Below are 16,066 nucleotides of genomic sequence, written 5' to 3'. Positions count from 1 at the left end.
TCTTAGTCTTGACTTTATGGCACGATATTGTTGTACATAACAAAATACACAGCTTTATACAGATACTAAAGTACCATTGAAAGTATGAACTGGACATGTGATTCACTTGATTCATGCATGGCCGAGTGACGGTGGATTGTAAACACCGGTTGAAAATAAAATAAATTGATAATTCTGGTTAAAACAGGTAAAATAATGTATGACATTCTCATAAATACGTACATACGATGATTTATGAGCGGTTTTACAAGGTGGAAAATAAGATAGTCAAAATTCGGATCATACAACTTTACCAAGTTCAAGTTGTATAAATAGCACATTGTAAAGGAAAGCCGTATCAATTCGGGTAATAATTCTATAGTTTTCAGGCTGAAAGCAACCATTTAAAACTTAGTTTTGTACCCTTATCTTCCAATATCCCAGGGGAAAAGGATTGTACACTTACTGGCGATACACCAATGCTTAATATTTACAAAAAGGTATATAGATCAATTTTTCTTTGAAATATGGGATGATAAAAAGGGACCAAAAGCTACAGCTAAAGTTGGGGGGTCCTTTAGTGCAATAATTCATCTCCTTCCAGCACATATGACTTGCAATCCTTGTGACAATGAAGCCAGTTAGATATCAGTGTTACCGGTCGCGGTATCTCAGTGGTACAGCGTTCGCTTCGTAACCGGAAGTTCGTGAGTTCGAACTCCTTTGTGCCATGGCAGCGTCAAACCTAAGACGTTATCATAGGTAGTGATTGCTCCTTCGCCCAACGCTCGGCATTTAGAAGTGAGAATCACGGGTCTTTTGGTATGACTTTAAAAATGGAAGTTCCGTGTGGTATCAGGCGTTGGCGCGTTAAAGAATCCTCACTGCTACGGTCCTGAGCCCTAAGAATATATCTACATTTGTGGTACTTCACCTATAAATTGGTGACGTCTCAATATGAGTGAAAAATCCTCGACGGTACGTAAAAACGAACTAACAAACAATAATTATATCAGTGTTCTATAGTAAAGAGCAATTTAAATGTTACCATCGTAATAATCGCCCAGTGAATCACTTGTTTGGTGTGTGCACCTGATATCTCCAACCTGGTCAACCTATAGGAAATAATAACGTTTTGTTAAAAAATCATTCCGCCATTGTATTCCCTCGGCAGTTATCTTCCCTTTGCGGGATAAACGAACTGCCGGTTTCATCACTTGTTACACAATTCAATACATAGAAAACATACTGGAGTCCGAACCTCTACCCCGGGGATTATGGAATTTATAATTTAATTTTGATAGAAATTTTCCTTTTCTACTTGACAACGCATTTAGTTTTTCTTAAAGATGTGTGGTGGCAGAGAATATTTTTTGAAAATAGGTCAACTTTTAGCAGATTTTGCTTCTAACCCAGGGGTGCAGAAGTCCTGATATTTATAATTTATGTTCCCTTTGTCCCGAAGATGCGTCATACCAAATTTGAAAAGAATTGGAAGGGTATCTATCACGAAGAAATTCAATTGTTACATGTAACACACGCATTTAATCACTATGACTATTTTGGTCTCACTTTGGTTCCAAACGCCTTCCTCTGGGATCATGACATTTACAATGTCGGTACAGGGTTACCTGCTCCTTTATCATGTCGTGTTTATGAACAGTTGTATTACAAAGGTATTTAAGCAAATTACCAAAAAGTCTATTCCGTATAGGCGTAAAATCACTGCATTCTAAAAGAGCAGTCACAAGATATACATTCAGGTTGAAGTTCTCTGTTTCGTAGGTACATGTAAGAACAAGTCAATTTTGAATGTCCGATGGGTATTCTTGAAATAATCACTTCGTCCTAGCGTTTCATTACGATGTTACACGGTTTGTTTGCTTTGTTTTAAGTAGAATAAAGTTGGTGTCAAAGAAATCCAATAGATTTGCCAAAAGGAATTTAAATATAGTATTATGAAATATTTTAGATTAGTGTAGGAGATTTTAAAAGTGCAAGATCATCTTGAAGTGCATTTTTTTGCCGCTTTGTCTGCTTTGGTGTTGCCAGGAATACCAATACGGCTTGGGATTCAACAGAACTCTTATTTAGTTAGAAGGTACTAACAGTTAATATATCTAAAATATATGGATGATAATATTCATACATGTATTGTTTATCGACTGTAGACATGATAGGGAGTCTGAGAATATAGTCAAATTTTTGTCATTAGAAATTGTTACGTAATCAAACGCAAGCTGAATAGCCTTTGCTTCGGCAGTATAAATTGTTGCTTCTTTCGGAAGTCGTGCAGAGAAAACGTCGTCTGTGATAACTGCAGCAGCAGCGACTTGATTTCGGTCTTTTGAACCATCTGTATAAATATTAATTGTATAATGTTTGGATTGTTTTATTTCGGATAATTTTTGCTTGAAAACAACGGAATTTGTTTAAGATTTTTTTTATATTCAGAAGGTGATGGGTCTACTTTGGGTTTTAGTAATTTCCATGTACTCATGAGACCTAAGCAAGTAAATCAGTCAAAGTACCAAAACTGTATCTTTTACAAATATTTCATTATCCTGACTCTTTGACCCATAAATCACTACAGATGAACTTTGTCCTATGTTATCACAGTTGGTGTGAGTTGCATAAGTTCAGCTATATCAAGTGGAAATTTAATCGGACGGACAAAGTGATTCCTATATACCCTAAATTTAGTTTGCGTAGGGGTATGATTGATGACGATAATTCCTGGCAGTATACGTACAGATGTAGTAAGAGAGTTTATGGATTTCAATCATTGAAATCAATAAGCGGCAACTGAAGAAGATACATGTATGTGTGTTATGTGACCTGAGAAAATTGAGAAGATATTGAAACTGTTACCTCGAATGAAATGTACCCTCGATTGAAAAGGGTCTTCTCTTGTCGAAAATACGTCATTGAAGGATTGAGCAGTTTCCTCTTACTAAGTACTAGTAAACCCGGTAGGTTTGTCTGTATGTTGGAGAAGAGACAATTTTTCAGCAAAGAACCAATATCAAAACCAGAGAAGGTAAGGCAGGCAATACATTGACGAGACAAGTCTAAATAGCCGGCCTTTTCCATGAGGCATTTCAACCTTGCGGCATCACCCTCCTCTCCCAAGCATCCTTCAATAATCAAATAAAACTGTTAAACTCCTCATTCATCATATAATAACTTTTAAATCTTCAAGAATCAAAGGAGGAAAACTCTATATCATATATAGAATGCCTTCCAAATCAAAGAAATTATGTTAATTTTCTGTTACACTTATAGAAACGACATCACAAAAATTTCTCGCGCGGTATTGAAATCACCCATCGTCAATATTTTAAACAGAATACATAACACCGATGTCCTTCACTCCAAATTCATACACACCGTTAGCTACTGTCCTTATAGCCATTACTAAAACTCCTAATTCCAAACAACGTGGTCGATTTGTCTTTGACGACTGCAGCAACTCTTGTGTTTCGTTGTGTAGTCCACTCAATGTGTAAGGATACTTTTCTTGATTTGCTTTCACTATAGCAAGAACATCTTTATCATCCCAAACCTGTAAAGTATTCATAGCCATCGTCGTCTATTTTGTGCACATGTTGCATCTAAACAAGATTCGTCAAAAGTGTACGGTGAAAATCAAGAAAGAAAGAGTAATTATATTCTAATTAATATCATTAATTATGTTTAATTAATGTGCGAATTTTTATATTTTTTACTTTGTAATGCACATTCATATACCTTATTGTTAAGCGCCTTAGAGTAACTTTGATTATACAGGACGCTCTATAAATATTTTAGTTATTAATTGGTATTATCTTTAGTTAATCAATTATGAAAATCTTGAAAATCAGAGTGACTTATGCATTATCCTGTTCGTAAATGTGTCTCGTTGTAAGTGAGTAGTGAGCTATCCTCTCGGACGTTTAACCATTTATGTGCCACAGGGCCGATTTGGGCCGGTTTGTAAACTACGTTAACTGTCATCTATTTCATCGTATTCAAATAATTTCATTGCAATAACCTACTGGCATCAAAGTTATAACTATTTTATTGAATGTGGACAGACCATTTAGTGCAAATCGTTGTTAAAAACATTTAGAGACGTCATTTGTTGTCAAATGATAACCATTTGGATTACTACAGATACTTCAAAAATTATAATATCACCAACGTCAGTTTCTGCAAAATATTTCAAATTCTCTAGAAACGCTTCAATTGCGCCAAATATGCTACAATCAAAATGGGGCATACCTCCTGCAAACATATTATGTCCGCCTGCGTAGATCCGATATTGTTTGCGATGTGTTCGGCTCTCTTCTGATATTCCGTTTGGATGTTGATCAAGAAAGTGTTGAGGGTTAATAGTTTCGTTGTCCTAGTCAAGCAGTCTGTGTGCTGCCACAGTACAAAGACAACTAAACCAAACAGCAGTCGCATTGTTATCTATTGGATAGAAAGTTGATAAATCATAAAATTTTGTTACATTTTCTTATTTGAAAACAATGCCAGTGTACATGTGTGTGTGTGCCTTCCGACCGTGATAAATTCCTATTTCAGAAATTACAAGCGATACTAACCGTCGATCTTATCAAAAAACGAAAAATAAATTCAAAGAAAAGCCTTGGATCTTTATTGTGGTCCAAGGGTAGTGACCTTAACCTTTTCTTCGGAATATCAGTTATAGAAGAGCTCATGTGGTTAGAGCATCGCGCTCAAAATCACAAAATCGAATCCCGCTCGCACCGGTAAGTGAGAAAGTTTCCCAGTTTACTTTCGGAAGGTCGGTGTTCTCTTCCCAGGTACATTGTATTTGGGTTCTCTCTTCCACCAATAAAAACTGGGCGCCACCAGATAACTGAAAAATTGTTGAGTGTGGCGGAAAACAGCAAACAATCAATCAATAAAACAATCTTATATTTAATAACGAGTACTAAAAAAGTAGCCTCTATACAGAGAAACAGTCAACATAATTGATATTAGCTCCTCCGGAAAATATTAAAGGTAATTTAATTTTCAAAATTGGTCATCAAAGAGAGTTCTGATAAGTAGATTGATTTACTGTGATGTAACGATGCCGTTATTACTTCCAGGAAATATGACGTCATAATAAGAAACCGTTGAGTCAACGCAAGGGTAACACAATGACAAGATTCACTAACCCTATCGATGTTTCTTAGGATGTAAAATGAATGGCTCTCAATGATATCTTGATTAAGATGTCTTAAATTTTATCTTAGGATTTTTTTTTATCTGATGTACAATAGACGAAAAAATTATGTCTGGTCAGGCATATATTCCATATCATCATTAGATAGGTATGGGTGTGTAGTTTCTAAAAATAACATTTTTCCTGCCAAAACACTAATGGGAGGTTACTCTAGCCATTTAGATATATGACATGGAAAAACGCATTTATTCTTTGAAGATGAGCAAACAGTCAAAATGAAATTAATATTTGGAAAAATATATTGGACTAGAATGATAGGCAAAATATTTCCAGCATAATATGAATGTTGTTTCTTTTATCGCATTCATTTCTTAAAGTCAATTAGAAAAATATACCCCCTTCCCCTTACAGACACACACACCACCCCTCACACTGTCGATTGCCTTGTATGATAAATTTCAAAAGATCCTTCATGTGAGTTAAAACGCGAGGATAACGAACAGTGATCAATCTCATAACTCCAATAAGCAATACAAAATAGATAGTCGGGCAAACACGGCCTAGGAGGAGTAAGCATCCCCTGCCGACCAGTCACACCCACCGTGAGCCCTATATCCTGATCAGGTAAACCGAGTTATCCGTAGTCAAAATCAGTGTGGCAAGAACGGCCCAACAATCGGTTTGAAACACGTCAGACAGCATTTGACCCAATGATAGGTTGTATTGCCGAACTAGATCGTTATAACGTATGTTATATTATGTAATTTGCGAAATGCTGACTTCAATCGAGACTGTTGAAACCCCTGTACCATCAGTAGCTTGCATCGATTTAAAAACTGACCATACGCAGAACAAGCTCTTGCGTATCGAATCATTTGAGAGATATAAACACCATATGCAGGTGATAATGGAATATTGGTACATAAATATGGAAAGTTGACGAAGGAGAAGCTGAAATCATCCAATCATACAAAGCATCTATTTATAAGTCTCAGTTGGACTCTTGCTCCATCATTCATAGGGTTTCCAACATATTGCTCCCCTCCAATCTGTCCATGATCCACTGGGTTACAACCCTCTGGTAGAGGTACGCAGTTGTCCACAAGCAGATTATGTAATACAGCAACTGCTACTGTTATTTCACATGTTTTCTTAGAAAAGAGCTCCCCCACACAAATGGACACACCTAAATCTCGACTTAAATACGCTAAATGCTCTTCTCAATTGTATTATTTTTTGTTCAAATATGAGCATAGTTTTACCGGTCTTCTGCTGCATTAGAAGGGTTAAGTACAAGTGTAAGGAGCCATGGACGAAGTGGGTATGCACTGTCCCCATGTGGCCATATATCCGAAATGGTTCCATTTTCAAATAAAATCCTCAAGGACGATTCATTCGATTAACACATGATACATGTAAATGATAGGATTAATTATATCATATGAATTTGTCATACTATTCTGTTGATTATACGGCCTAGATAAGCTTCAGTACTAATTTGAAAACGTTAGAAATTGGAACTTCCACCATCTATGGAGGCAACCATGATGTGGAACTCTTTTGTATTCAAAACCACAAAAATCAATAAATTTTGATGTCACACCGTCTGTTCCGGTTTTGATAAAATTCTAAGATGTGGATGTGATATGGTAGATTTTACGTATAAATATGTTGATGCTTCCTGTCAAACATTTAATTGAACTAATGCGAAGGGGAGATGATAATTTCTTTTTTCGAAATTCTAGACCCAACCAAGTCGCGTGACGTATCAAAAACCTGTGAGCGGATGGAAGATCTAATTTTAAGTAGATTAGACTTTACCCAGCCAACGAGGTTTTTAGTGCTGTGTGAACCTCACTTTATGCTTGAAAGATACCCAGCTGAATACAGAATTAAATAGTCTCTGGCAATTGAAGTGAAAAAGAAATGTCCACTACATGATGCTATGCCAACAGTCCCTTTAACGGGGTCTAAGCCTAGCACATCTACATGTATTTCTTTCAATAGCACCACTACCTGATGCTGTGTCAACCATCCATTTAACAGGGTGTTGTGTTCGGCTCGGCGCGGAACGGAAGACGAAACGGGCGGAATTTAAGGAGGTATGCTACACTAGAGAAATTTGATATGGATGAAAAGTGAAGGATATGTACAACACTATTTTGAAGCTGGAAATTTTCAAATTTACTATATTTTTTCAAAAAATACAGTTTTAGTACAAGATAGTCTGAAAAAAATTTAAAACCCCTGCTGGACTAGAACCTGCGACCTACAGTTCAGCAATCGGCATGCAAACCTACTGAGCTACTCGGCTAGGTATTTAAATTCAAAAGGAAAAGTCAAGTATTGCTGATATTGATTTTTCCCTCCATGTTTTTAAAGAAGGCAGCCATTATGACGATGTAGAGTACCTCCTTAAGAATAAGAATGATTAATGTAGATAAGATAACGCAAAAAAAATCGGATGGAAATCATTCATTTTTATTAAAATCAACAATTTGGGAATTGTTTACAAGCGATAAAACAACTTTATCATAACATTTTGCATCATAAATTGATTAAGCGAATTAAGTTAAACGCTTGTATAAGAATCTACAAAGCATTTTACAAGAATTTTGAAATTTCGGCATTGACAGAGGGGTTAGCGAGCAGTGATACCTATGGGTAGAGAATGAAAAGAACACACGTGGTTTATACCCCCTACTCCCCCCCCCCCCCCCCCCCCCCCCGTGGCAAAACGTCAAAAACTCACGTGTGCATGTATTTACACATAATTAATACCGTGTATGTGTGTGCTCACAACAGGGAGTATTATATGTACAAAATAACGATAACTCATGATCTTATTAAGTCTTGTGTTTGATTTATTATTTTTTAACCACATGTAACAGACTTAGTGACCGCAGCACCCCAATCCTAAATAAGGAGGACTTCTGGCAGTTCATTTCTAAACTAAATACTTGTATATCTTAACATTAAGGTTAATAATGAGATGACTTTTAATTCCATTCAAGCATAAATTCTGTTTCAGTCTTTTAGCTATTTCATATATTATGAAATAAATATGTTGATTCCTCTTACTATGGGTCGTAAACTTCACCCTAGTTTACATTGATTCTGTTTCAATCTTTCTTTCCCGCTGTATCTCTTCAGTTTCAACACTAATCCGCAGGATATAGGTAAATGTACGAACTGTAATGAGTAATGAACTATACAATGGGCCTATACCTTCCAAACACTGAAGTGACTCAGACTAATGGAATAGTCCGAGATCCTGTTTACCCCTATTTGAATGGGTATAACCCTTTGCTATATAAGAGGCTGCAGAGGCAGCATTCATCATTCGTAAGCAGCCCGCTGTTGGTGGAAGTAAGCCAGAATTAGAAGGTAATCTATTAAAGAATTAATAGTGAAAAGAATTTGAAAGGTTAGGGTAGAAATATAAGCCACTGGTGAAAGACAAACTAAGGAATTGTGGTGATATACAAGGTGTAGTAATCCTGAATAAGGGTGAAGCACCGAATACTCACAAGCAATAGGAACTTAGTTTCAGAACCAGGTGCAAAGTGCCCAGCCATCTCTACAGAACCGTGTGAATAGAACCTCGGCTTGTGTCCCAGTGTATTTTTAAGAAAAACAGAACCCGGGACAAGTATCCCAGTAAATCAGAATAATCATTGTAAATGATAGTGATTCTATGTATTTAATTTTTGACCCAAGTAGAGCCCGAGGAAAATTCCACACATATATATATATTTAGAGTTCACGAGATTCCTTTATCCTTTGAAATGAACCCTTAGAAAACACGTTACAGAACTTTCACATAGATTTATCCCAAATGAGGCAAACCCTTTTTCCACACCGAACTCGTTCGCTTTAAAATTTGATTTGATACATAAATGTATATTGTACCAGGTGTAGAACTAAATTCAAATTCAGTTATCTTAAACATATATACATGTAGTTCGATTAAAAGCACGTTCGATTTAAAAAAGCTACGTTTTGGGAAAATTGTTAAAAAAATTATTTTATCTCTTACAATGTTGTTTTCGGGGGGGGGGGGTATTCATTGGGTAGGCTCATAAAATCTTTGCTTAAGGTAGCAGCCAGAATAAAGTAATAGAATTTGAAAGGGGTTCAATTATAATTCAAGTCTTTTTCAGTATGTTCATCTTATCTTTTCTTCATTTGTGAAACAACATACTGTCACAATCTGTGTGTGTGTGTGTGTGTGGGGGGGGTGTTGGGGGGGGGGGGGTGTTCAAGCGCCTGTTGGTACAGGTACATTCATCCACAAACTCCACCAGGGCCGTAACTGCCGATGAGGCAGACGAGGCAACTGCCTCGTCTGATTTTTTGGCAAAAAAGAAAATAAAATTATATAAATGTTATATTATAGGATATATGTTTAAAATGAAGACAAGCACCTTTGTCTTTGACACCATATTACGATTCTTTACATAGTACAAATGAAACACAAACATGATAAATTGGGATTTAAAAAGTGTCATTTTCAGTCGTAAAGTCAATCGGCGGCCCCCAATCCCCTGCCTCCCCTGATTTAGAACCCTACTTACGGCCCTGTCCACCGTTTTTAAATTCATAATAATGCATTAGTATGAGGTATTAATATGAGATATTGGATTCTGAGGATGACTTCCTGTTCTCTCTGTGATTTCTGCTTCCCTTGTTCATAATAAGCCTTTTGATTTTACAAAATGCTGACCTCCTCATAGCATTATTGCATAAAATATTTTCTGTTTTCCTTTCCGCGTTTTAGCAATACCCCCATTTAACGGGGTCTAAGCCTACCACATCTACATGTATTTCTTTCTATTGCCCCTCTCGCGATGAAAACAACTTGAATGTCACATACGTGTCCGTCATAGGTTTACAAGTGGCTACATCAACACCATTGAGGGGAGCATTTCAGAAAAGGAATACCTACGGGTAATTCACAAGATTCTGTTTGTCTATATAACATCAATAATACAATACAAACTAAATTCATTGATATAATTATTTATCTTACTGATTTTGAACCGCCGCGGTGGTCTAGAAGTTAAAGCGTTCGCCCCGCATGCGGAAGGTCGGGGTTCGAATCCCAGCCGCGACAGGTCTATGTCGTTAAAACAGGTAATGACAGTTCCATCGCCAAACGCTCGGCATCAGGTGTGACTGTCACGGGTCCTCGGAGATGACCTTAAAAACGCATACCCCGTGTCAAAGTAGGTGTGGCACGCTAAAGAACCCTCACTGGTCAATGCCCGTAAGCGCCGAGTATAGGCCTAAATTTGAAGCCCTTCACCGATATTGGTGACGTCTCCATATGAGTGAAAAATTCTCGAGAGGGACTTTAAACAAGACACAATCAATCAATCTAACTGATTTTATTTTGAACCTTTTAAACCATTTGTGTGTCATAGGGCCGATTTGCAAACTACATGTACGTTCAGTGCCACTGGGCCGATTGAAGTACAAACTATTCAACAAATGTAGATTGTTTATGTTTTATATATACGGTCAGCATTTCACAGCTTTTTTTTTCAAAGTTGTAAATTTTAGTAAACATGAATTGATTGAAAAACTTGAGAACGTCAAATATACGTACATTCGGTAAACTTCGGCAGATTCCGGTACCCTACATCTAGACTCGGATGTATGGCGATCTATAGCTACGCCTAACATTTGCAATGCGGTCATCTATTTACTCTCCCGGAAAAACTAAATGTTTTTTAAAATGAATTTATCGAATTCTTCTTAGAAAACTGCCCTCTATTCCGAAGTGATCCGAGTGAATAAACGTAATGACGTCATATAACCAACGCAAAAAATAAATAAATAGCTAGAATAGGGATAAAAGCTTTGCCACCAGAGCCACTTAACAACATAGTCTACTGGATGTGTTCCTGATACTAGAGATATGCTACCTCTTACGGCTGTACTGATTGCGTACATTTTCCTCTAAACTTATATCCTTCCCATTTGAACTATGAAAAAAAGTGGAGGGGCAGTCCCAATACATCTTACTTTGCATGAGAAAATAACTAACTATTCATATTTACAATAACGCAGTATGAAAGACTGTGGGGGCGTCTCAGGTCTCCCTACTTTCTTTCTGCTTCTGAACTGGGTATACTAGCTGTATCTGTGACACAGTAATACTGGATACTTTCGAGAGTCGTATCACACATACTCAAATGAGGACAACGTATCAGTTAAATATCTCTGATACAGCACGGTCAATCTCTTTGATGAATTCTCTTCTTCAAAATATGTTTATCACGTTTTTGTTTTCTTACGACAATGTCACATCATGTATTTAGTCGATTTGAAAATAATCACAAAACAGAACAAATGCCCAGTAAATCAATGTCTGGTACATATTGAAACAATCTGCGTATCCCTGTTTTACAAGCTTGTTGCTGAACACTTTCATCGCACAGGTGCTAGTGGAGAACTTCCCCAATTTCCCCCTTGAACTCTCGAGTATTCAGGCGCGTAACCACAAAGGAAATGAAGTATAAACAAAGTATGACAGGGGTCTGGGGGCTGCCTTGAGACAAAGCCCTGGCCCCCAGTAGCTCTTTGGGTTTTATCAATTAAATCTCCTTATTTTTCCTGCATAGTAACGTGTATTTTGGGGGTGGGAGGGTCAATTTCCGAAACAAAACGAATTCACAAAATTGTTTTCGAAAGTGTTTTAATATGCCAACTCACCGAGTGTACTTGGACTGACTTTACATGATGTGCACGCAGTTGCGTACTTCCATGGGTTCTTGCGTTTAGACAGCAAAGAATAAAACAGTCTTTCCATAGACTTCAATGTAAAATTCTAGGTTAAATAAAACAGAAAACAAAATTTTGTTAATTCCTATGGTGGATTATTTTTGCTTGATAAACTTTTCAAAATGACATCATGATTACAAATACCCCACCATCCATTTACTAGACAAGAAATATGATCGGTAGTTATGTAGCAATAGTTCATTATCATCTGCATATGGTGCTTATGTATCTCAGCTGATCAGTTTTTAAATCGAGACAGGCTACTGACAAAGTTGATGTTGGGGTTTCAACAATCTCGTTAAAAGTCAACATTTCGTAAATTCTATGGTAGTTATAATGATCTAGTTTGCCAATACAACCTGTCATTAGGTCTAATGCTGTCTGACAGAGGCCAGTCTTTACACATTGATTTTGACTACGGATTACTCCGTTTGCCTGATCAAGATTTTAGGCTCACGGTGGGTGTGACCGGTCGACAGGAGTGCTTACTCCTCCTAGGCACTTGGTCTCACCTCTGGTATTTCCAGAGGTCCGTGTTTGCCCAACTCTTAATTTTGTATTCCTTATAGGAGTTATGATATTGATCACTGTTCGTTGTCATCACGTTTTCATTGAATACCTTAAAAACCCACGACTTCCACATTTAACGCCGACTGTCTGACGATGGAACAGTTAATACCTACTAATGTAGTATTATATTATATGTATATCTGCATGTACTTCGGATTTCCATTTTCATACCCCCTTGCAACAAAGTTGCGGAGGATATAATGTTTTTCACCCGTCCGTCAGTCCCGTTCTTGTCAGCGCAACTCCTCTGAGACTGCTCAACAGAATTTCGTGAAACTTTGTACTTAATAAGGATACACTGTGTAGATGTGCATATTCCCACGAAATTCTTATTCAATAATTTTTCTTAGAGTTATGCCCCATTTGATCTTAAAATTTCGAACCCCCCTGTCTTGTTCATTTCAGCGCTGCTCAACAGAATTTCGTGAAACTTTGTAGTTAAGAAGGACACACTGTGTAGATGTGCACATTCCCAGAAATTCTGATTCAATAATTTTTCTGGGAGTTATGCCCCTTTTGAACTTCGAATTTGAAGCCCGTCTGTCCTGTTCTTGCAGTAATGCATAGTATTACCATTCATTATGTGAGGTATTGTCAAGCAATGTTAGAGCGTGGGGTATGTGAGCTTGCTCACTTCTGGTTTCTTTCATTATAATTCAAATACATGTATCAGGGACATGTTTTATTAATGCTAGAAATGAATATGCATATCAAGTAGGGAGTCAGTCCGAAAGTAATTAAGACCGGGTATATACCATTACAGAAATATAAATTATCATACAGAGCTCAAAAGGCGTAAACAATTACATGTATCATGTTAGTACATGCAAGGTGAAGATAACGAACAGTGATCAATCTCATAACTCCTACAAGCAATACAAAATAGATAGTTGGGCAAACACGGACCCCTGGACACACCAGAGGTGGGATCAGGTGCCTAGGAGGAGTAAGCATCCCCTGTTGACCGGTCACACCCGCCGTGAGCCCCATATCCTTCGTTGTAGTTGGTTTGTTAAAAGTTTACCTCTTTCTAGAAATAGAATTCTCTAGAAATTTGCACAGGGGTTTAGCCCGTTTGCTCTTTGATACCATAAATATAAAAAAGGGGTCTAACTCTGATCCAGATTTAAAAAAAACCTACCCACTCGCTTCAAAAATCAGAAACTAGGTGCGGCATGCGTAATTTACCGGTCTCCTTGCATAGAGTAATGTTTTATTGATTGATTGTATCTTGCTTAACGTCCCTCTCGAGAATTTTTCACTCATATGGAGACGTTACCAAGACCGCCGAAGGGCTTCAAATTTAGGCCTCTGCTCGGCGCTTACGGCCATTGAGCAGTAAGGGTTCTTTAGCATGCCACACCAGCTTTGACACGGGACATCCATTTTTTAAGGTCATCTCCGAGGATCCGTAACATTCACACCTGATGCCGAGCGTTTGGCGATGGAACTGTCCCTACCTGTTTTAACAACTTAGGTATTTCGCGGCCGGGATTCGAACCCCGACCTTCCGAATGCGGGGTGAACGCTTAAACCTCTAGGCGAGGAAGTAAGCAGCGTATATTTGATGTGAACGTTTAAAACCACCCAATGACCTGGACCCGTAAACGTCCTAGTAAAAATAAACAGATGAAATCGAGAGAACGATGACGTATATCTCTGTTATTTTTATAACCTGCGGTTTGAAATTTGTCATGCAGGTAGTTAAAACGTTACTCCATGCACCGGTAAATTACGCATACCGCACCTAGTTTCTGATTTTTTTTAGGCAGTTGAAGTGAGTGGGTAGTTTTTTTTTTATCTGGGTCAGAGTTAGACCCCTTTCTATATTTATGGTATCACAGAGTCCAAGCCCAAACGAGCTTAGCCTCTGTGAAATTTGTTTTCGTTTAGTGGCAATAAGCACTATACAGCGACTGGACTTAAACAGCCGTACTCTCGTCTGTAAAATCAGCTCAGCGGTAAATCACCAACGGACACTGTTTCGTGAACTTTAATAACAATAATATAGTAAATTTTTCATTGATATATTTTACTGTAAATAATTATAACCATATTGCTAAATCTTTGAACTGCTCGTACTTTATTTCTGCTGATCTCGGGTGTATCCTGACCCACAATCGAATCTATACATTTATTACATATTCAACAGTGAAATACTACATTAAATGGATCGAATAAAAATTTTATTTTCACAGTAACATCTGATCATGCTGATTGTGAAGTCATTTTTGTGTATTACTATACACTGTTTAACATGTTTTAATTAAAACCAATGAAAATGTCGTAAACAGAAAATTGAATGCTTAGTTGGGTATGGAATTTATTTCACTCGAAAGACAGGATTTGTTTTATATATTTGCACTTGTAAAAAAAATCGTGAGATAAATTCTATATCCAACTACAAAGCATTGAATGTCCTCAATGTACTAATCAACAATCCGTGCTTTGATACTGTTGAAATCAGATTGCGATTCCACCATGTCTCGCTGAATCTGATAACGTCACAATGCATCAACGCACGTGTGTTTGTCTTTTTTACTAATTAGGAATACATTCATTATCACCTTAACGTATCTTTAAAACTGCATGTACATAAGGGGGTATATCATAATCATGAAGTACTACATTAATTTGATCCGAAGAGTTTGATCATGTATGGTTGGCAATCACAAATCTCATTTGAGCTGATAATCTACGCCTGTCAACGTCATCCAACTCTCCGGATCAAGTTACTGTCGTAACAGTATATACTTATTTTCATGCAGATTAATTTTCGCCTTAAACTGAAGAATAAAACTGCAGTGAATATACTAGCCATAAATCTTATGCCGAATGGACATGACCAGGGGTGACGTTGAAACCATATACAGTTGTCTATGATCTCGGTATAAAATAAAAGATTAAAGTAAATCGTACCCGATCTTACCTTCCACAAGGACTCTCTTTGGCTGAACGTCTGTGATGAAGTACAGCAGTTCTATTTACCTCCAGCATTTATATCCCAAAGGCATCCACTCTATAAGTATAGGTACATGAATACCTGCATACACTCTGTAAGTATAGGTACATGAATACCTGCATGCACTCTGTAAGTATAGGTACATGAATACCTGCATACATCGTACTACTCTTCAGGCTTATTAATAATTTACGATAAAAACAATCCTAGCGTCTTTTCCTTGTTGCATAAAGATAGGAAAAGAGGAATATTATAGGCGTCTCAACACATTCCTGTAAGCACACAGTTTTCTCTGTGTACGATGAATAATATTTTAATTCGACCGCTCCCTCGTGACTGTGAGTATATACATGTAGTTAATATGTTTATAACTGCTATGACCTTAACGGTTATTTGCATATCACACAATTTATGATGAACTCTTATTTTTTAAAAAACCACTGCACCACTGTCCTGATGATGAAGTAGAAAATTGGCCAGAAAAAGTTGTTGGATATTTACACCGAGAGATTGATAATATTTGCTGGACTTTTCGAAATTTTGTGGCTATGTTCATTGAGATTTCAAAACCTCTGGATCTTTCATTG

General features: G+C 37.2%; 1 protein-coding gene across 1 annotated transcript in view; it reads right to left on the bottom strand.

The window, feature by feature from the left end:
- The window catches only part of LOC125660040 (uncharacterized), a 34,609-nt gene extending 18,821 nt beyond the window's left edge, over positions 1-15,788 (bottom strand). The window contains exons 1-6 of the mRNA XM_056149689.1: positions 15,631-15,788; positions 15,447-15,595; positions 4,243-4,434; positions 3,370-3,544; positions 2,851-3,116; positions 1,028-1,094 (exon numbers count right to left, since the gene is read on the bottom strand). Of these exons, the coding sequence (XP_056005664.1) occupies positions 1,028-1,094; positions 2,851-3,116; positions 3,370-3,544; positions 4,243-4,428 (694 nt within the window). The 5' untranslated portion in view covers positions 4,429-4,434; positions 15,447-15,595; positions 15,631-15,788. The remainder of the gene's footprint in view (positions 1-1,027; positions 1,095-2,850; positions 3,117-3,369; positions 3,545-4,242; positions 4,435-15,446; positions 15,596-15,630) is intronic.
- Between the last annotated feature and the right edge of the window lie 278 nt (positions 15,789-16,066).

Source organism: Ostrea edulis, chromosome 9 (assembly GCF_947568905.1).
Source record: "Ostrea edulis chromosome 9, xbOstEdul1.1, whole genome shotgun sequence".
Lineage (NCBI taxonomy): Eukaryota > Metazoa > Mollusca > Bivalvia > Ostreida > Ostreidae > Ostrea > Ostrea edulis.
Note: the sequence above shows the minus strand (reverse complement) of the source record. Positions and strands in the feature narration are given on the sequence as shown.